Below are 22,545 nucleotides of genomic sequence, written 5' to 3'. Positions count from 1 at the left end.
TTTGTAAATGACTGACATTGATTTATTATGGGATCCCTCTCTTTTGGACTGAATAGCCCGTAGCATAATGAGTGTTAAAAAACCTCTGAAACGTACTCCTCCTATTGTACTGTACTGCCCAAGATGACCTGCTTGTTCTAAAACAAAAATAATAAAAAGAAAGTATAGGAAAAAAAGTAAAGGGCATAAACTTGTGCGTCCCCAGCCGATATCGACAATAAGCCGCTCCGACCTATATAGAGCTTTAACTTTCTCACCAAAAAAAAACATTTAGTTTTAACCAAAATATATAACTTACACTACCTGTAGTTTCATGTATCAGTATCCCTCAGTAAGACATAAGCATTTATAATTACCTAAATACAGTTGATGAAACATATCAACATTTACAACTCTTAATTAAAGGGGGTGTAAGTGATTATTTATGTTAAAATAAGTGTTAAATAATCTACCTCCATATTATAAATTATATATATATATATATATTAGGGGTGTCACGATTCACTTACCTCACGATTCGATTCAAAATCGATTCCTAGGGTGCCGATTCGATTAAAATTGCGATTCTGCGATTAATTGATATTCGATTCGATTCTGCGATTTATTGCGATTTTCTAGGGTGCCGATTCGATTAAAATTGCGATTCTGCGATGAATTGATATTCGATTCTGCGATTATTGCGATTTTCTACCCCAAATCACTTTGCTTTAATTATACTAGAACATTTTAATATAATATAAACCATGAAAAGTTGAATCATACACTTCAATGCAGCCAGATCATGTCAGTCAGTCTTTCTGACATTGATTTCAGACAAAGTGCCAGTGAAAAAGGTACTAACTTATAAAAAATAAAAAAATAAAAATAAAAAAATCGATTTTAATATTTTGATTCGATTTTTAAAATCGTGGCATTAAGAATCGCGATTTATTCATGAATCGATTTTTTTTGACAGGCCTAATATATATATATATATATATATATATATATATATATATATATATATATGTATATATATATATATATATATATGTATATATATATATATATATATGTATATATATATATATATATATATGTATATATATATATATATATATATATATATATATATATATATATATATATATATGTGAAGAAAATATACCTGTTTCAATGCGTTGAAGTGGTGTCAGCCAGAGAAGTGTCTTCTTCAAACTGTGGTCAGTGAATGCTGAGGAGCTCACATCTCTATGAAGGTCTGATGTAATGTCTGACTGACGTCACGTCAGCCGTATGCAGGGGAGGGCTGGAAAGACAACTCAGCATGGGAAATGAAATTACAGAAGCCCTCAATACGTACCTAATTAATGATAAAAAAATATATTTAATAATAATAATAATAATAATGACTAAAGGACCTCAGCATGATAGTCTATGGTACCAGACCCCTATAGTCTGTTTTTCAAACCACAGAGCATTGTACTGCACAGGCTTGTGAAACTATCTATTTATGGCTTGATGTATATGACATATTAGAGTTTTTATTTCTTAATATTTTGTCCTATACTGCTGTCATTCAAAACAAAAGTAAAGTGCCTTATACCAGGAAATCATCTTTCTTTCATGTAATACCGTACAGGGATATACAGCATATCCCCCGTAGATACACTCCTATGTAGTGTTTGAAGTAATTTATCTAATACACAGGTGTATTTAAGCTACCTTTGGCAGATTTTCACAGAGCAATCTTCGGCCCTACTCTCACTTATGTTTGTGCAGTGTGGGTCATGACCAAAACAATAAGACTGTGGATACATGCAGGTGGCTGGCGTCTCCCTTAGGGATAGGGTGAGAAGTTCAGTCACCCGGGAGAGACTCCGGGGAGTGAGTGTGTTGTAGTAGAGCCGCTAAGTTCTTGAATCACCTTCGTTCATTTAATTATTTATTTTTCTTTCCACTCCAGACATGACAGTCGGCTAAAATGCTGAGTGTTGCGCATGTTGGCGGTAGATATGAGACTGCAGGGGTGTAGAGAACAGCACTAGAGCAGAGGATGTGGTCACAGAGTAGGCCGTACGTCCTGTTTAGCGATGAGAAAAAACAACCTGGCCACAACGATGCGATGGGACCTGACCACAACAAGGGCTGTAGCCTTTTACACCCTAATATAGGGTGATTCCACGGTATATTGGGACATGAAAGTGGGACAGCTATACTTTGTAATGATGATGATATCTGCAAAATCAGTCAATGTTGTAAATAATAAATCTGTCAATGGTAGGGATGGAAATAGTTGGTTCACCTTATCAATCGATCATCGATTAATTGATTTTTCTGAAATAATACATTTTCGTGTGAACCTGCTTTAGTCCAAAGTGACTGCATAGTTATAGTAGGTTAACTCCTGAGATAGACAATGCTGAAACAATGATGTCCTTAAAATACTGGTGTTTAAGTTAACCAAACGATTAACCTCTAATGTACGGTATCCATGACAACACAGTTAAAAGCGATCAAACCAATTGTGGACATTTTCAGCTGCCTGTTGTAAGTCTTATTGGGAACTATGACCATACAGTATTTTCCACCTAATCATTTGTGAATCATGACCCTTAATTACACCACATTTCCATTGATGTTCATAGATGCATGTATGGGCGACAATTAATGTGTCACACCTAGTGACTGCACCTTTCAACACAATGGATGTGTCCATGTCGATCACTGTGTACAGGGTCCGGGGATATCCCCACGGGGCCCTGGGCTAATAATTTAGCACAATACAGATGACACACTTAATCCACTATTGAGCACTATCGATTGAGGACCATTCTCTCAAACACACCATCCTTTACCTCAGACAGTGACACAAACTCGCCAAACCCAATAAACTTGGCTTAAATTACTCAAATATAGGCTAGACAACACATCACAGACGCGGCCAAACTCATGAAAGTAACGCACCAATCCTGGTGCGTCAGGAGCGTGTCAGGTTGTTGTTTGGTGGGAGGGGTGAATTTGGTGCCTCGTAAGACACTTCTGTCTTCTCTTTCCCATCAGACTACTCACAGCCGTGCTACATTACCAGGGTTATTATAGTTCACCAAAACTAACAAAATAACAAAAACTAGTATTGATAAAAAAAAAAGGGAAAACTGAAACAAAAATACAATTGAGGCTTAAGATAAACAACAACATATAAGCCACAACGTCAAGCTCATGGGTCTTCAACAGGGGGTCCGGGACCCCTAGGGGGTCCTCATAGTTACTACAGGGGGGCCGCAGGATCTTTTTTTTTTTTACATTAACCACTTTATTCTGAAGGGAACGTTAGCTGTTCAATTTTGTAGCAAATCGCACTTTCTGCGTTTGATGCAGCTAAGCTACAATTGCTAGACCCATTGAAAGGGTTCAAGAAGAGTGGAGAGAGTTGTAAGCACATTACTCAAACCTGGTGTCTTTGATGGTTTTTATTTACTATACAAACATTACAAACATAATCTAGTCTAAAACTTAGTTAACAGTTAGCAACGGTTAGCACTTTAGGCACCGGTTAGTGGATAAATAACCAACGGTTGGTTTACCAACTAGTGGTTAGTTAGTTAACCTACGGTTAGGTAATAAAACCTGAGAGAGAGAGAATAAGCACATAACACACAGAGTATTAAGGATATGACTTCACATTAGACGCACACATCACAAGTACAAACTTACAATGTTACTCACTATTGGTCTCTCACTCTCTTGCAGGATCTCGGTAAGTTACTTGAGCAACCCACGGCACAGTTCCTTCTGAATCTGAGGTCCTGTGCTCAGACAGCCTATTATATCAACTTCACACATAAGGTCCGCCTTTAGGGCAGAACTTAAGCAACAGGAAGTTCTGGTTACCCACAAGGCTTTGCGCTTTGTCATGTACTGCTTCTTATCACACAAGGGCTGGCTAGCTCTGGCCTTCTGCCCTGTCCACCTATTGTTTCTTATCTCACACCCTTCCCCCGCTGGTATGCAAGGAGAACCCTTTGAGGCTGCTTCCTTAGCAGGGGGTCTACAGTGGGCTTGCTAGACTCAACTTGAAGGGACATTAAATTAGTCTAACAGGACAGTTGAAATAAAGTACATTACTATATCATTAATAATAATCCACAATTATCTTTCATAATCATAGATTATTCCACATTAGCCGAAAATAGCAGATCTACAAGCAAATTTTTAAAGCAAAGAAGTTTGGGGTAGGGGGAAAAAAGAGCAGACCAAGTAGAAGTTTTCAAAAATGTTAACCTGTTTTTACATCAAATGGTTAAATTAAATGGTTGCTGTGTTCAATTTCAATACAAACACTTTTTTAATGTAATTTAGTACAATGGGACATCACATTGGGGCAGATACGATATTGGATTTAACAATTAGTAATTAACTGACGGTAATCACTGATTCATTTTTTGAAGGGGCGACTTGAGTGGCTTCAATCTTGGAGAATGTACTTAGAAAAAGAAGCCATTTACAGTTGTACGAATTAAAGTAAATCCACCTGTGTCTCAGACAAGGCAGTCTCTTGATTGGTCCTTGGGTTTCTGGAAGTGTTGGTCTGAGGCAGCTCTTCAGTGAAGGCGTTCTCCAGCAATTTCAGGATAGACAGTTTGCGAACTTCATCCTTGAAATCCTGACCCATGAACACGTACAACAGCGGGTTCAGGCAGCTGTTTAGAAATGCCAGGCAGGTGGCTATGGGCACCCCGATGGTGATCACATGATCCAGTGCTTCACTGTGCTCTGCCGCCATGAATTTCCCCCACAACACAATCTGTTCCATGATGTGAAAGGGGGCCCAGCACAGGAAAAATGCAGTGATAACAGCTGCTATCATTTTGAACCAGCGACCTGAGAGTCTGGCCAGCGAGCGCTTCCTCCTGAGCTGGTATATCATGACAGAATAGCAGGAGACGATGACGGTGAAAGGGACCACGAAGGCCATGAAGAACTGAGTGAAGACCATGGCCGCAAGTTGAGACGTGAGTGCATAGGTGGGTAAGCACCAGATGATGTCCTCATAGGGCACTGTGTCTATAAAGATGAAGTAAGGGGAGCTGAGAGCCAAGGCCAGTACCCAGACACCCAGACTGACAAAATACGCCTTTTTGACACTGCGGTGAATCTTGGCCCAAAATGGCCACACCACAATTACACATCTATCAACACTGATGGCCATCAGAATGTAGACGCTGGCGTACATGTTGATGGAGAGAACGATGAAGTTAATTTTGCACATGACTTTACCAAAAGGCCAGTGGTCGTCCAGAGCTGTTTCTGTGAAGGTCAAGGGCAGGAACGCTGTGAAGAGGAAGTCGGCCACAGCGAGGTTGAGATACCAAACGGTTTTGACGGTTTTCTTCATTTTGAAGCCCGTCACCCAGATGACAACTCCGTTCCCCAACACGCCGAGCACAAAGACCAGGATGTTTATGATGATGGACATAATCTTGAGAGATCTTTTGAGTTCATCCTGTTCATCCTTGTAGTCAGAGCTGTTTCCACCTGACAGATCCATCTCGTTATTGTGATAGATAGCAGTTGCGTTCATATTCTCCATCGTCCTAAAACACAACATAAAATAACAAAACAAAGGTAATTTATCACACCATGTATTATTATCCTTTAGGACACATTAAGGTGCTATAGTCAACATTTTCATGAAAACGGACGCTAAAATTAAGAAAAATTTAAAAATAGTTTTTATTAAATGTTTTTTTCTTCAAATCATGTTTATCTTCAATAATATCCACAAATATCGTAAAATAATCTTCTAACAATCATTTTGAAGCTTTTTGTACTTTTCCCGGACCGACTTGTGTTTATATTCTATTCTATTCTTTTATATGCGGTGATAAGGGCTGGATTAGATGCATTTCGTTATCAGCCAATCACATGACTGCTTCAGATAGCTTGCTCTGGGTTGCCAGACCCTGCCTTGTCCGCATTGCAGAGTAGGAAAGATGGCGTCTGTGGTAGACTACGAGGCAACACAGCCAAGCAAAAAACTAGCGAAAACAAAGTACCAATCCACCATTGCTGCCGATAAACGGAGAGGAAAGACCAGGGTGAACATAGGACCAGTTTTCCCCCGTTGAAAGACTCCCAGGGTTTGAAGAGCCATGCTGACGTCGCTACGTTCCTTCTGGACAGGTACGCAAAGCTAAGTTGCTAACTAGTCTAGGGTTACATGTCGCCATTCCGACATGTCGCCTTTCCGACGTTAACTAACCCTATACCTAACCCTAACTGCACGCGGAAGCCACTAGTCGGAGTAGTGAGATGTCGGAATGCAGACATTACCCCCTAGTCTAGTACTGTGTCGTCAGATCGACGATATAGGTGTACATAATCACTGCTTGTTTTATCTCCGGTTTCAATTGGACTGCTTGCCACAATAAATACATGTATTTACCTACAATGTTACTATTTTAGCCACATAGCCTATGGCTACTGTTAGCTAGTAGCTATACCCATGTTTGTTTGTAGAGAGACTGACTGGCTCAAAGGCACAACAACGTGCCTGTAATCTGAACGCACGTATTTATCATTGCTCAGGGTTTGTTGCCTATTGATACTGATACAATACCACATCTAAACCTAACAAAGGCTGATTTATATAGCCTATCCCTCGCTCTTAGAAAGAGATATAGCCTATCCCTCCCTCTTAGAGAGAGATGAAGCAGGGACCCCTTAGCTGAGAGAGAGATGAAGCAGGGACCCCTTAGCTGAGAGAGATGAAGCAGGGACCCCTTAGCTGAGAGAGATGAAGAAGGGACCCCTTACATAGTATCAAATTGTGTTGCAGATTTCAACTTTTCATAGTTTCATTACCCCCACTCATATCTTCTCCATTCGAAAGTTTCTTATCACAATTTCTCGAGTGGGGAGTTTAATTATAACTTGATTGAGGGAGAGCAAACAATTACGCGTCTGCCTCAGACATGGCAACCGGAAGTCTAGAAAAGCCTTTAAAAGCAGCACGTCCACCTTTTTTTTTCTTTTTTTTGTCTGGCTTGCCACCAGTCTTTTTACAGACATGGTCAAGTGGGTATCTGTGTTTCAGACAGTAATTCAAGTGGCACTGGTCACATACAACTGGAATAGCTTCCTTCTGTTTGCAGCCTTCTTTCGAACATTTGTTTGTAAAAATATTCACCTTTCTCTGGGCAGGGTCTAACTTGCAATCCCGATCAATGTGTTCCCCAACCTTGATGTCAGCCATTTCTCCTCTCTTGACTAGAAAGGGAGTGTTGTTCTTGTACGATGACACGCACTTGTGATTTGCATGGGTGAGGTGGTCTTTACAGAAAATGGCTTCACAGGAATCACATCTCATGGGAAGGAAATCCAACCGTTTGCAAGTCGAGCAATGCTCTCCAAGATCTGGAAACGTCTTGGGGCTCTATGACGACTTCGTAGGTTGATCGTCTCCATTTATGGGGATCTCCATATATAGGCCAGTGCTGGCAAGTATGCTGTGAACGTTCCCGCGTGCATGTTACGTTTGTGACATCCACCGTCCATATGGGCGTGTTTACATGTGTTTGTGACGCTACGTGACACCCACCTCTCCATATATTGGGCATGTTAAGTTTGTGACGTCCACCGTCTGCCAACCCATGTCATGTTTGTGACATCCACCGTCGTAAAATTGAATGGGACCAGCGGCCCTCACATCTAGAGTTCAGGTCACTACGCAGATCTCACACCTATGTTGCACCACCGATCCAACCAATATGCCCATATATGGAGATCTGTGTATCTGTCTGTCCTTGTCCCTTTTATTCCCATATATGGATGGCTGTCCCATATAAGGAACTCCTTATATGGTTATGGCTGAGTCATAGTAGGTAATGGGTCCATGTTCTGGGCACAACAAGTTTATTTCCAGTTCATGAATATCAGCAGATGACAAGAAATAAACGTGGACGCAAGGGGGTTCCCTAGCAACACAATATGTCTCCCTGACAACCAACTATCCAATCACTTGGCCGAATCCTTCGGGCACTTGAAATTAAAGTCCAGGGTGACGTGACGTCACTTCCTTCATCGCCACCTCCTTTGTCTCTGGCCCACAGAAGTGTCATACGCAAGGGGTTGTTATTTATTTATTTCCCTTTAATTGTGAGGATATATTTCCACATATATCCATATTTTTCTGGTTATTGAATGACAGTCGACTCTGAAATATTGATGCCTAAAAGCAAAGCGCCCAAGATGGACGACCTGGACTACAGTAAGTGCCGTTTAAACAGACTGTTTGGCTAACGTGAAGCTAGCGCTGCTATCGTCTCTTTATGGGCTCCGTTTATGTGCTGGAATAATAAGACTCACAACAACAACTCAGTGAATAAGATGAAGTGTGGAATTATATAATGTGTTTTTGTACTGTTTCTCAACCTTTTTAAAATTCAAGGACCTCCACTTTGATGTGCGTTATGATTACTATCTCTGGGAGTGGATCCACCCTGTAAAATGGTAATGGTGCTAAACTGGAAAAAGACTCACATGGTGCAATGTGAGGGTGTGATGTAAGTAACCCTAAATAACACAATAATGAAGTTCTATAACTTCATGTTTATTCAGTGTGAATACACTGAATATAAGCTGTGTGTGCAAGCGGTTTGTGTATTGCAGTGTGGTGCTATGCATTTAATTGATGAGGTGGTTCTGGTATTTAATACCTACAAGGCAGATTATTTGAATAGTCAGGGGATATTAGCAGAAAGATTTCCAATCTTGGAATAAATTCCTTACCAAAAAAAATCTTCACCAATGTGTTTGTAAAAGTGTCTAGTAACACATCTCACAAAGACTGAAATGCAGTTTCCCTAGGCTAAAAACGTCCCAATCTCAATGGGCTTTTTACACAAAAAGTATGGAAAAGGATGGCTATGGCCGTTTTTAGCCCAAGGAGTGGTTTTGGTGCAAAACAAATGCTTGCAATGGATTCAGAATCATAAAAACACCCTAGTTTGACCCCTCACATGCTACTTAAAACAGAATTACATTTTTTTTCCCCCCACATAAGGTTATGGATGGTACCCCAACTTTCAGGAGCTGTCAAAAATTCTCCTAGGGAAACTGCATTTCAGTCTTTGTGAGATGTGATACTAGACACTTTTACAAACACATTGGTGAAGATTTCTTTTGGTAAGGAATTTATTCCAAGATGTTTTTAATATCCCCTGACTAGAAGCACATCACAAGGGAGAAGAGAAGACAAGGAAAGAATCCAATCCAATAGCAAATCAGCGATGTGTGTTTCAATGGCATCTGGGATTTTGGAACTGGCACCAATATGGAAAACACAGGGTGCAGACCGAGACAAAGCTTTGCCAGCATTTCATGCCTTTATAGGGGTAACCGTCTTCCATGCCGACATCTCGCCACTCCGACTAGTGGCTTCCGCGTGCGGTTAGGGTTAGGGTGAGGGTTAGGTATAGGGTTCGTTAACGTCGGAAAGGGACATGTCGGAAAGCCGCCATGTAACCCTTTATAGGAGCAGACAACACTGGGAGATTTTCTAGGATAGGCAAATCTACCTGGTGGAACAGCTACCTCAAAGCTGGTGATGATGTCCTCAAGGCTCCGAAGATGCTTTTTCAGGGTGCATTTCGCCTTTCCGACACAGCTTTGACTTTGATTCTGACCAAGTTAACCAATATCGGTTGTACCCCACTTATATTTGTGAGTCTAGCTTTTCTCATGAATCAAAACAAGGGCTTGTTCTTCTATGACAATTGAGAAGTTGCACAAGTGTCTGAGTGAAATTTCCTCATAAGTCACTACCCAAACCCAACTATGCTAAAATTGTATGTTAGTTAGCTCTGCTACTGCGCTTTACTGACCAAAATGAATACTGGTACACATACATTTACAATGGTCACCTCCCAGAACGATTTTAGATCACTGTTTCATAATGATTCAAACATGTTTTCACCTTTTTAACAAATGTGAAATATGGACCTGCTGTGTACCATTATGTCTGCTTGTATCAAGCCATGTTGCCATAGTATCCCCACGTTTCTGTATGGACTGTTGTCTGGAATTGTTTATAATACCAGTAAAGTGGATGAAAATTAATGTGTGTCTAGTTTTCCTTATGGTATTGTATATGAATTAATATCTACAGTATGAATCTGATACTGATCAAAACATTGTTCAGAACTGTATTGTATGATCTCAGACCTCTATGTATTCATAGTAAACCAATGCCTCGTGAATGTGTGAGTCACTCACAGACCTTTCAGTAATACATTGAAAGACACAAATTGGGAAACACTGCCACCATTTGGAAAATATGCATTATATTTGTGTAAAACAATACAAAAAAATACAAAATCAATGGTAACACAATAGCTGTCTAAATGCCCTGATGATGCACCATGTATACATATGAGAGAATTAGCGGCCAGGGATACATCCCATATAATTTCCAAACGGGTCAGGAAAGAAATCTCTAACGGGCCATACACAGCACGCAGGAACAGGAACATGGTTTCTCTGATCTAAAGGAAAAAAATATATATATAAATTACTAAAGGGTGCAAATAATAGGCTCTATGCACAGCAGCCATATTGGAAAGAAATTGGGCCTCTTCTTACTTCCTTCACAGGTGTTACCAATGATACTAATGAAGGCTCTGTTCCATTCTGGTCAGGGTGCTGATATCGTGCATGTTGGCTCACTAGAAACACTCCATTTTGGTTCCCAAATGGCCCCTTATGGTGGGTGTGTAACTCTGAGAGTGTACAAATGGAACCAAATGGACCCGCCATTTGGTTCCATTTGGTTCCATTTGTCCTTGAAAATGAGACAACCACTATGCCACACTAAATGGAACAGAGCCTTAATTAGTATCATTGGTAACACCTGTGAAGGAAGTAAGGAAGGGCCTAATTCATTCCCAATATGGTTGCTGTGCATAGAGCCAATTGGAAAATGATGTAAAATAAGGTCAATTAGATACATATTGTGTTGAGTAGACTATATTGTAATAATAGTATACATTTACTGTAGTTGAGTTTTTTGCACGTGCATCACAGTACAACCGTATAGTACAAACAGCACAGGGGGGGGGGGGGGGGGGGCAGGAAAAGTAGTTGATGTCCATAACAATCATTTGAAACACTTTATACATTTATATGTTGGCTATTCAAAAATAGCAGATCCATAAGCTCACAGCACGTCACCTGCGAGCTTGTAGATCTGCTATTTTTGAAGACATTTGAAAAATCGGTCCCTGGCACAAACCATTTTCAGATGGGGGTCCCCGGCCAAATATATATCAATTTGGGGGTCCTTGGCACTAAAGTGTTTATATAGGATAAAGTATACAACATACACACAGTATTCCATACATTACATAGACTAAAACCGACGTTGCCTAAATCTAAATTTATAATGTAGTGGAGCATTACATTACAGTAATTTAGCAGAACATTTCAATATAACATCATGAAACCACCTCACAAAGTAACCTGAAATACTGTACCTTGCCAGAGTTGCCACTTGACATACTGCTTGCAGCTTGCTTCACAAGAATAACTGCAGAATGCGTTTTCTCCACCAAAAGTCCCAACCTGGCAACCCGCGGAACCGAACGCTATGCAGCATTTAGCCACTAGATGTCGCACTTTCCCAATTACACAAAATGTAAATATTGGAGAAAAAAAACGGGCCAGACTTGACTATGGCCCCTTTAATACCATAACATTTATTATGTCGTAAATACTAGGCATGTAACGGTTACCAAAAATCACAATGTGATAGTATCACGATAACAAATCCAATATATATAAAGAAAGAAAAGACTGAAATCGGTAGGACGCAACTTCTCCATTAGTGGAGATGCAATCTACTTGATTCAGGGATTACAAAACTAATCTCACAAGTTCTCTGAATAGGCCTCGACCAGGCCTGGTGAAATATCCAGGGCCTGCACATTTTGTAAGTCAGTCATAGCCAATTGGAATTGAATCTGAAAAATCTAACAAATACACGACTAATCTAACTTGATCACATGACTCCAGAGAGAATGGGCCTCATTCAAAAAGCTGTTTCTTCTACATTTGAGTGTAGTTTTACGACTATTCAAAGGGTGTGTAAATTGTTGATTTGTGCAGATCACAGGTGTATCTGATCATGAATCCCACTTCGTAAATCAAATGCACGTTCCTGTGTGCACCATTTGCATTGTTCCATGCACCATTTAACACCATACAAGGCAACCAGAAATATCCAACATGAAACCAACTTCACAGCGCTCCTTTTTTAGCAAGTTCAACTGCATCGCTTATCAAAAAGAGCAGAAATGCAGGCTTGCATTGCAGACCCATCGCTAGAGTCCCTCACTGAATGTAAATAAAGTATTGCTCTCATGTGTAAATGAATTATTATGTTATAATTAAAAGCTGGCTGCTGGCTGGCTCAAACAACTTGAGACAAGCACGGCAAATTCACTCCCCTGATGCATTTCTTTTACACTTCACATTTTGTGCAGATTAGCTACAAAACTGAGATGTGTTAATTGCATGTGCTTTTGTTAGCTTGGTTTGTACACAGTCAGGCTAACTGTTTCCCCCTATTGTGATAATTAAGTAAACTGTCTCCTGGCTTTAAGTGACGGTCAAAGATGCATCAACACCACGAATAAATATTGCCAACTGAGCGACATCCGCCACATCAGTGCTCTCATCAATTGCAAGTGAAAAGGCAATAAATTACTTCACCTTGTCTTTTAGCTGACGACTCAAATCTATATATATATAATATTGACATAAAAAAGTTAGAGAACCACATATTATAGCAACATAAGTGTTTCAGAAAACTGGGTTTAAGGGTTAAGATTGGATCTTTGAACCCTCATACTAGACTCTAGTATGAGGGTTCAAAGATCCAATCTTAACCCTCCCGATCTGCTCACAGGACCATCGGGCCCGACCATTTTCATGTTTGATATTTATCTGGATGCTTTATAGAACGGCACAGCGGAGGACCGAGAGAAAGAAGGCCGCTAGTCCGACGCAAGGGACGGGGGGCGCTGTGAGTAAGTAAGTACAGTTCCAGACTCTGACGCAATGCACTATGGTAAGACAAAGCACAAATCAGGCAACAGGCCCCTTGTGTGTGTCTCAGTGTGTGTGTGTGTGTGTGTGTGTGTATGTGTGTTTATTGCGAGGTGCAGCTCAGGCTGTCAAAAAAAAACTGCACAATCGCCAGACAGTGTATGCTCATAAAAAAACTTTAAATATGATTTTAATGGTTGAAAATGTACGTATTGCAATGTTGTGTTTACTTTATTTAATATAAAAATAATATAGGCTACTAATAATTATAGTAACATTGCGGAGCAAGGCAGCCGGCCAATGTGGCCGGTGATATATTTTATTTATTATATTATTTATTATGAATTATTGCTGTGTTCGGGCAAGCCCGATAATCTGCATAGATTCCTGTAGTGTGTGATGCCCTTAAGATTATTTGATAAGATATCCTGTGTGATGCTACCAGGTTTAAAAATCGTTTAAGATTGAAAAGATCCTGTAGTGTAAGGCCAGCTTTAGTTTGCCCTCATCTTAAAGTTAACTTGTTAAAGGAGGAGTTCACCCCAAAAAAATATCTTCTATCAATTGCACACCCCATGAAGCCTTGAATACATGGATTTATTTTGTTTTTTTGTCGCATTCCTAAGCCAATAATTTGATGCCCGGGTGTATTTCCGGTAGGAGACACAAAGGGTCTACTTTGTGTCTCCTACCGGATACATTAGCCGGTAGGAGACAGGAATCGAATTATTAGCTTAGGAATGCGACAAAAATACAAATAGATCCATGGATTCAAGGCTTCATGGGGTGTGCAATTGATAGAAAAAGTCATTTTTTGGGTGAACTACTCCTTTAAGCTGTTTGTGGTAGATATGCAGGAGGCAGAGGAGATAGGGGTTATTAGCAGGAATGACATGGGCCAAGTCATGGCCAAGTCATTGTGGAACAGCTTCCATTATGTACTACATTTCTGGTGTGAAATATATTGGATATTACTCCTTCAGATTTGATCAAAATTGTATCCGTCCGATTTTTCACATTCCAGCCTGATTGGCGAATTCCGAACATTGCTGACCCACACTAACCTACCTGACCTGGTGGAGAACTTTTTCTAGTTCACTTCTCTAATCAGTCCAGGTGGTTTGTACTTTACAAACCAAAGTAACATTCTGAGCAGGAGTTTCAATTATAACAGAGCATTTCTACATAGTGGTATTGCTACTTTTACAGAGGTAAAAAAATCATCTACTACTTACACCACTGTGTGTGTGTGTGTGTGTGTGTGTGTGTGTGTGTGTGTGTGTGTGTGTGTGTGTGTGTGTGTGGTGTGTGTGTGTGTGTGTGTGTGTGTGTGTGTGTGTGTGTGTGTGTGTGTGTGTGTGTGTGTGTGTGTGTGTGTGTGCTGCGCGTGCCCCAAATGTACTCACAATTTCAATGACACACAACCAAGGTTGAATATGAACATAAAGCCATGCTGATTTTATTCCAATATTTTCCATTCCAAGGAAATCAAAGTCTTACCTGTGTTGTTGTGCTGTAGTCTAAGAGGACGTTTGAAGACTCTCAGTGCAGGTACAGTACAGTATGCAACTGACAAGTGTGAACTTGTCATAGCACTCATAGGCAGGGCCGGTTCTGACCTAAATGCCGCCCTAGGCAAGCTTTCTCGGATACTCGATTACTTGAGTAAAAGTACAAAAGTATCGGTATCAAAATGTACTTAAAGTACCAAAAGTAAAAGTAATTTTTTTTTTGGAAAATAGCAGATATACAAGCGTTCTCGCGACGCGTTCTGAGCTTGTAGATCGGCTATTTTCAAATAGCCTAGGTATAAAATAGGACTAGAGTGGTTAATGTATGTTTTATAATGCAATATATTTATATCTGCAAAGTAACTAGTAACTAAAGTTTTCAAATAATTGTAGTGGAGTAAAAGTACAATATTTGTCTCTCTGGAGTAGAAGTAAAGGTATAAACAATTGGAAATACTCCGGTAAAGAAAAAGTACCTCAAAATTGTACTTAAGTAAATGTACTTAGTTACTTTACACCACTGTAATGTAGTAGCGCCTGTGCTTCCCGTGTTGTAGTACAGTATGTTACCAAAGAAACAACACACACGTGCGTTTACTCCTGCCGGCCTCGTCGCCGCCGGCCCGTCGACTCCAGTAATTATATCTTTCGGTTTTAAAGATTGCGAGGTGGAATCACCAATGGAATTGCATCTACTTTTGAACCTCAATCGACACTTCAAGAAGGTGGGCAAAAACAGGTAAGTCGATCCAGATATTAAGTGACCTAAGCTAATGCTACAAGAAAACCACTATTCTAGGCCATGCATGCAGTAATGTGCCAATGTTACAAACCAGCAATTAGTTATGTGTGTTAGTGTTAACTCGCTATGGTCGCTATCATTGATGGGTGAGGGAGTGGGGGTGAAATTAATGATAAATGAGTTTCAGCTGTAATTCATGTAGGGCTACAAGGCATTTTATGACATCTGTTAAATGAGACATGAGGCCGATTCTTATGTCTTCTAAATCCAGTTTTCAGTTTTCTGAGTTTTCTGAAAACTATATAAGTGGTGCTCAAACCTTTTTCATGTCAAGGACCCCCACAATTATATGTATTTGGCCACCGACCCCCATCTCAAAATATTTTGTTCCAGGGACCCCCTGAAGCAAAGATTTGAGTTAAAAATGATCGCAAAAAATAGCAGATCTACAAACTCTTAGCTATAGCTATGAACATGTATATCTGGTATTTTTGAATAGCCAAAGTATAAAATAATGGTTAAAGTCGATAAAATGATTGTGATGCTATATTTACGAAAATGACACAGATGCTTTCCTGGTTTTAATGGGTTAATATGCTATTTTACAGATGAGTAAATGCAGGCCCAGCACAAGCAACACATCACAACAGCCTCCAATCTCCCAGTTCATGGACACCGGTGTCCATCAGTAGCCTACAGCACCACTCATCCACAGCAGAAAGCTACAGTATCACCAATGCAATACTGTCCCATTTACAGTGGTGGAAAGTAACTAAGTACATGTACTCAAGTACTGTACTTAAGTACAATTTTGAGGTATATGTACTTTACTTGAATATTTCCAATGAGTGTTCTAAAATACAGTAAAAAAAACATTATGAGTGAAACCCGACTAGGAACCTAATGTATTAAACAGTGAAGTCTAAGCTGCCATAGAGTGGTCTCTGTGCACAAAGGAAACAGGCTGTGAGTCAAACCACACTCACACATATGCACATCCTCCATCACAATGCAGCTTCACAGTGTGTGTGTGTGTGTGTGTGTGTGTGTGTGTGTGTGTGTGTGTGTGTGTGTGTGTGTGTGTGTGTGTGTGTGTGTGTGTGTGTGTGCGCGCGCGTGCACGTGTGTGTGCGCGCGCGTGCACGTGCGTGTGTGCATACATGTACATGCATGCTCTGTGCATTGCTACCGATTATGGGTCACTCATTTCATTTATACAAGTGTTGTGAATATTATACAATGCTCTTTCCTCTACCTAAACTTTCTCTACCTAACTCCTCGTATGCAGTTTCACATCACTGACATAATGAAAAAGTAATCGGCTTTCTTTATGTCAGAGGTGCAACCTGTTCTGGATGGAAGTGACGAGGTGCAGTGCCTCTTAACCTTATTTCCTGTCCCCTTGTCACCCTAACGTTTCTTGGTAAAACGCTAGCCTAGAACTGTTTACATGTTTGCAGAAATGACGGTTATCTACAGAATACATCTACCAGCCTTCCTGTAAATCGGGGAGGCTATAGCGCCCCGTGCGGGAGGCGGTTACATGGCGGCTTTCCGACATGTCGCCTTTCCGACGTTAACGAACCCTATACCTAACCCTCACCCTAACCCTAACCGCACGCGGAAGCCACTAGTCGGAGTGGCGAGATGTCGGCGTGGAAGACTGTTACCGCGGGAGGCCATATTGCTTGCACCCGTGGTGAAAACCTGACGACGTTGCTCAACTTCGACTTTACTTGGGTTACAACTTGGAATTGTAACAGCTGTTAGCAATAATATATCAGTATTCCCATATTAACCTGCAGGCAGCATTAAGTGAAGGTGGGGGGCATACATTGGCCAGTTGCCCATGTATGGTCTATAGGCTGCTATTAGAGTGGTATATTAGAGTGCACAAAGGAAACAGGCTGTGTATCAAACCTACGTACTGTACATCCTCCGTCAAAGTAGAGTTTCAGTGGGTGATGTCATCTCACACTAGTTTGAGTTTGCACATCGTTGCTGTCGGATGGAAACCTTGCATGTCCAAAACGGTTCCTTTTCAGAAAATGGAAAAAAGAACCTGTGTTCCGATGGATCCAGTGTACAGTATGTTATTATTTAGTCACAAGTTGTTGTTGATACTTCTCATTGGTTCAATATTTATAGAAATCCACACACACACTTAACCAACTTTTAAATTGTAAAAGATAAATAATGTAAAATGTAAAAATAACTGATGTACAATATCACAATGCGTCACAATTTCACATTTTGTGAGCTTGCAGATCGGCTATTTTTGCTACTTTTGACTGACAAAGTAGGGCATTCATTTAAAAAAAAAAAAGAGATACAAGGTTTCTGCCCGACAGCAATGATATGACATCTCACAGGATGCTATAGGGTGCTCTGAGCTCCTCAGTGTTCACTGACCACAGTTTGAACAAGACACTTCTCTTGCTGCGTCTCTTCAACACTTTGAAACAGGTATCTTTTCTTTAATGCTCTTTATTATCTAGACAGGCAATGATTACTATCTCGAATATAGGGCAATTTAGCACTTATTTTAACATAAATAAATATACCACTTGCAAAAAGTTGTATCAGCTGTATTAAGTAACGGTAAGTCTATAATTATATATATTTTGTTTTGCTTGGCCAGTAGCGGAAGGAGTTATCAACGTCTTTGCCGCGATCATGTGTGCGTGGTGTTAGCACAGATTAACTGATCTTTAGAACATCTCTCATGTAGGAAACCTTAGCAGATGATTCAAAAGATCGGCACTTATTATCGCTATGAACAACGTGATGGCACACGGTAACCGTGCACATCGTGGCTCGCTCCGAGGATGGCTAATCTACAAGCACTTGGTCTGCTGTTTTTTGTGTGAGGCACTGGTGGGCAATGAAGTATAGGTCAGGCGTGCCGCGTTAGTCAAATAGTTCTACCAGCTGTTAGATAAAGCTAAAGTGTCTAATGATCTATTTATGTACTAACAGAATACATGTCATATTGCTTAATTTAAACATTTAAATTGATGTTCAGAGGCATCGTTATAAAACCCTAATGGCCTCGGATATATCATAGAAGTGAAGCTTTAACCCTCAACCTGCTATTTCTTCAACTGGTTGGCTGTATGTAGAACAGCAAGAACATATTGAAGATATCGATTTATACTACCCGAACAACAATACCTACGTATTGTGCTAATAGTTTAGGAAACAATGCACTATATTTACTGTAGCCCAAATGCTTATGGGCTCTTAGGGCGGATTCAGACTGGGTCCGATGGATTCAAACCGTTCCCGCGTACGATTGGCCTCTCCCAGCTGGCCAGTATTCACATTGGCCAAGATTCTTCCGCACGCGAGACCATTTCATTCAACAGTAATGGTAAATATGTGCCTCATGGGGGCGCTGTGGACTATGGGGCTTTGGGAGATAGAGAATGTCATTCACAGAAGAAAAGTCACTTGTCAGAGTCTAGAGTGAATAATAAAGTTTGACTGTGTTCCTGATGTTGTCTTGAGTTATAATAACAACAGATCAACAATACACAACCAAAGCAGTGTGTGCACCAGGGTTTCCGTTAGCCGGTATATACCGGCCATTGACCGGTAAAATGTTTAATTGGCCGGTAAATATAAACACCACCGGCCACCGTGGCCGGTTGGGAAAATGCTGTTATTAGGCTACTTTATTATTTAAGCCTATTATTAATATTATTATTTGCATAAAGTAGTTGGCTACAACCATTACAATCATAATCATTTAAAGTTTTTATCATGATCTGACTGTGTGGTTTAATTCCGACAGCCTGCTCGGCTGCTGCTGTGCGCTGCAGTTATAGAATAGCCTATTCGTTGTACGATGGTGTCGCGCGTTGAAAATATCAGAGCTACAAGCTCACAGCACGTCGCAACGCGCCGCTTTGTGAGCTTGTATGTCTGCTATTTTTGATACGACACAACACCGCTAAGAGACACAGCTGTGTCTCCTCCTGATCAGTGCTGAGTAGGGTGGTTCGCTCGGGTGTTGATAAACAGAACCGGGATTTTCCGAGGTGATAGAATCTGAACCAAGCCGAACCCAATTGTCGATAAAGGGACCCGTCCCGTCCCGAACACGTGTGGGTCGTGGATATTATGCAAGCACAGTTACTGCAATGGATAAAGTGGTGAAAGTTGGTGAAAGCAACTATAAAGGCAAGTAATCAACCTCGCGCAAAGCCACATATATCATGACATATATGATTAACGTTAACAAAACAAAACAAAACATACTTTTGCATATCAAGGTTGAATGAGAATCGATGTAAAGCCCAAAATATATATTAATTTGTTTATACTGTGCGACGGAGTTGCGCAGGGAAACCACAGCCCGCAGGGTTATTAGGACTCGCACCAAAACACCCTCGCCCCCATTTTTCAGGCGGACCAGCGGTTCTTGTATTCTTGTATTTGTTTTACTGAGGATAGAGGTAGAAATAGGTTTAGGATTAGGTATAGTTTTACTGAGGTTAAGATCAGGAATAAGGTTAGGGTTAGGCATAGTAAATGTTTAGGAATACCAGGCGAATACCGCCGGATTTTCCCCGGGGCGACTGTGTTTTGGGGCGAGCGTTTTGGTATTCGTCTGCTGCGTGTTCAGCAGCGCAGCGTAACGAGGTGTAATGAGCCCAATCAGTTGTTGGGTGCATGTATGCAGTGCAAACACGCATGTGACGTTAATTATAATATGGCCGGTAAATGTATTCTTTGGCCGGTAAAATATAATCCTGCCGGCCATGGTGGCCGGCCCCAAAAATGCCTAGCGGAAACCCTGGTGTGCACTGGTCTTTGAAACCTTGAAATGTAACGTTGTCTCTGTTAATATGATATTGGCGTCACGGACGCATCCTTGGTATTTTAGCAGTGACGTCACAGACTAATCCTTAGTATATTTATCCTTATATAGACGTTCGCTACACATGTGTTTTGTGTTCATGTTTTTTCACGGCTCGCGTACTCAAACACTAGCAGGATTATTATTTCTTGTCAACATTCAAGTAGAACTATGAGAAGGTATAACCCAGCTAAAAGAATGTGTCATTATAAAAATATATAAATGATATATGATTAGCAGTCCACTTCCTCCTGTTGGTACGGATGGATTCACATTGCAGTGTACCGTACCCGAGTGCACAGCAATCGGACCCGAGACTACCTCGGGAGGCGGTCTCGGGTACGGTACAGTGATCCGTTTCGGGGAACGATAGGCAACGTTCACACTATCACAACATCAGCCAAGTGGTCCAGGGTGCGCACCCGGGACCATAGTGTGAATCCGCCCTTAATGACCCCTAGAGGATAACAATAGCCTACATGGCATGTTAAAACAAAGCATGTCCTTTTGTTTTGTTATTTTTAGGTTTTAGGACGATGGAGATTATGACCACAACTGCTGTCTATCCCAATAAAGAGATGGATCTGTCTGGTGGAAACAGCTCTTTCTGGGAAGACTATGAGGAGTATGACTATAATGAGGAATATGAATACAAGGATGACCATGCTGAACTTAAAAAATCCCTCAAGTTCGTGTCCCTCGTCATTTTCAGCCTAGTCTTTGTGCTCGGCGTGTTGGGGAACGGAGTTGTCATCTGGGTGACAGGCTTCAAAATGAAGAAAACCATCTACCTCAACCTCGCTGTGGCCGACTTTCTCCTTTCAGCGTTCCTGCCCCTGAGAATCACAGAAACGTCTCTGGATCTCTACTGGCCTTTTGGTAAATTCATGTGCAAACTGAACTTTACCGTTGTCTACACAAACATGTATGCCAGCGTCTACATTCTGATGGTCATCAGTGTTGACAGATGTGTATGTGTGGTGTGGCCAGTGTGGGCCCAGAACCACCGCAGTGTCAGAAAGGCATCTTGTGTGAGTCTGGGTGTCTGGGTTGTGGCCTTGGCTCTCAGCTCCCCTTTCTTCATCTTTAAGGACACACAACCCTCCTTCCTTGATAAGGACATCATCTGGTGCTTTGACAACTTTGCACTCACTGGTGACAACAGTAAACCTTACACAGTGAGTCAGTTGTGGACATTTCGATTTGGGGCCATGATCATCACTCGCTTCCTCATGGGATTCGTGGTCCCTTTCACCGTCATCGTCTCTTGCTATTCTATCATCATCTACCGGCTCAGGAGGAATCACTCTCTGGCTAGCCAATCAGGTCGCCCCTTCAGAATCATAGCAGCCGTTATCACAGCATTTTTCCTGTGCTGGGCACCCCTTCACATCATGGAACAGATTCGGTTGGTGAGTAGAGTACATGTCATGGCGGCAGAGTACAGTGAAACACTAAATCATGTGATCATCATCGGGCTGCCCATAGCCACCTGCCTGGCATTTCTCAACAGCTGCCTGAACCCGCTGTTGTACGTGTTCATGGGTCAGGATTTCAAGGATGAAGTTCACAAACTGTCTTTCCTAAAAGTGTTGGAGAAAGCTTTTACTGAAGAGCTGCCTCAGACCAACACTTCCACAAACCCAGGGACCACCAGTCAAGAGACTGCCTTGTCTGAGACACGTGTTTAGGGTTATGTTTGAATGTACTATAATACAACTGTAAATGGCTTTTCTCCCCCTCAGTACATTCTTGAAACGATGATTATATCTAAAATGACATAAATAGTCCAGTTCTTTATGTCCAAATATGAAGGTTCGTTCAAATTTTCGGGAGATTAGGAAAACTATACATTTTTGGAAACTTCAGAGCATAACAAATCAGAAAATCCATGGTTCCATTTGCGCTGAAGCCAATATGTTGGCCATCTTGGATTTAAAAAAAAATTGACATTTGAATATTCGCTTTTCAATATCTCGACTTCTAGATTATGTAGGATATTGATTATATTGGCTAAATCTACATTTGTAGGGTGTTGAACATCTGGAAATGTATTAGAATGTAATGTATGTTGAACAGCTCAATTTAGGATATAGGCTTTAAATTATGTTATCTTGATTTGCCTAAAAAAAGAATATGATATTGACTGGTTGAAAACTTGAAATGACTACTTAGGTGCACTCGAAGGCTTGCAGCAGGCAGAGGCCTGCATTTCCTTTATGTGCATTTCCTGTAGGTGAGCTACACTTGCTGCGTACGTGACATACAGCCTGCATTTATGGCTGATCAGTGAGGTCAAAGAGTACCCAAGATTTGGTAGTTTTAACCAAATATTACATGCA

General features: G+C 40.9%; 2 protein-coding genes across 2 annotated transcripts; one reads left to right on the top strand and one right to left on the bottom strand.

The window, feature by feature from the left end:
• Nucleotides 1–4,498: 4,498 nt before the first annotated feature.
• Nucleotides 4,499–5,572, bottom strand: LOC311061596 (chemerin-like receptor 1; the record flags this gene model as incomplete). The annotated part of the gene is made up of 1 exon (XM_084080282.1): nucleotides 4,499–5,572. One exon carries the CDS (start codon nucleotides 5,570–5,572, stop codon nucleotides 4,499–4,501), a length of 1,074 nt encoding a protein of 357 aa, XP_083936408.1.
• A 15,167-nt stretch (nucleotides 5,573–20,739) lies between these two features.
• LOC311061595 (chemerin-like receptor 1) lies at nucleotides 20,740–21,894 on the top strand (the record flags this gene model as incomplete). The annotated part of the gene is made up of 1 exon (XM_084080281.1): nucleotides 20,740–21,894. The coding sequence occupies one exon, from the start codon at nucleotides 20,740–20,742 to the stop codon at nucleotides 21,892–21,894; it is 1,155 nt and encodes a 384-aa protein (XP_083936407.1).
• Between the last annotated feature and the right edge of the window lie 651 nt (nucleotides 21,895–22,545).

The sequence above is a fragment of the Gymnoscopelus microlampas genome (assembly GCF_963454915.1).
Source record: "Gymnoscopelus microlampas genome assembly, chromosome: 15".
Classification (NCBI taxonomy): Eukaryota; Metazoa; Chordata; class Actinopteri; order Myctophiformes; family Myctophidae; genus Gymnoscopelus; species Gymnoscopelus microlampas.
Note: the sequence above shows the minus strand (reverse complement) of the source record. Positions and strands in the feature narration are given on the sequence as shown.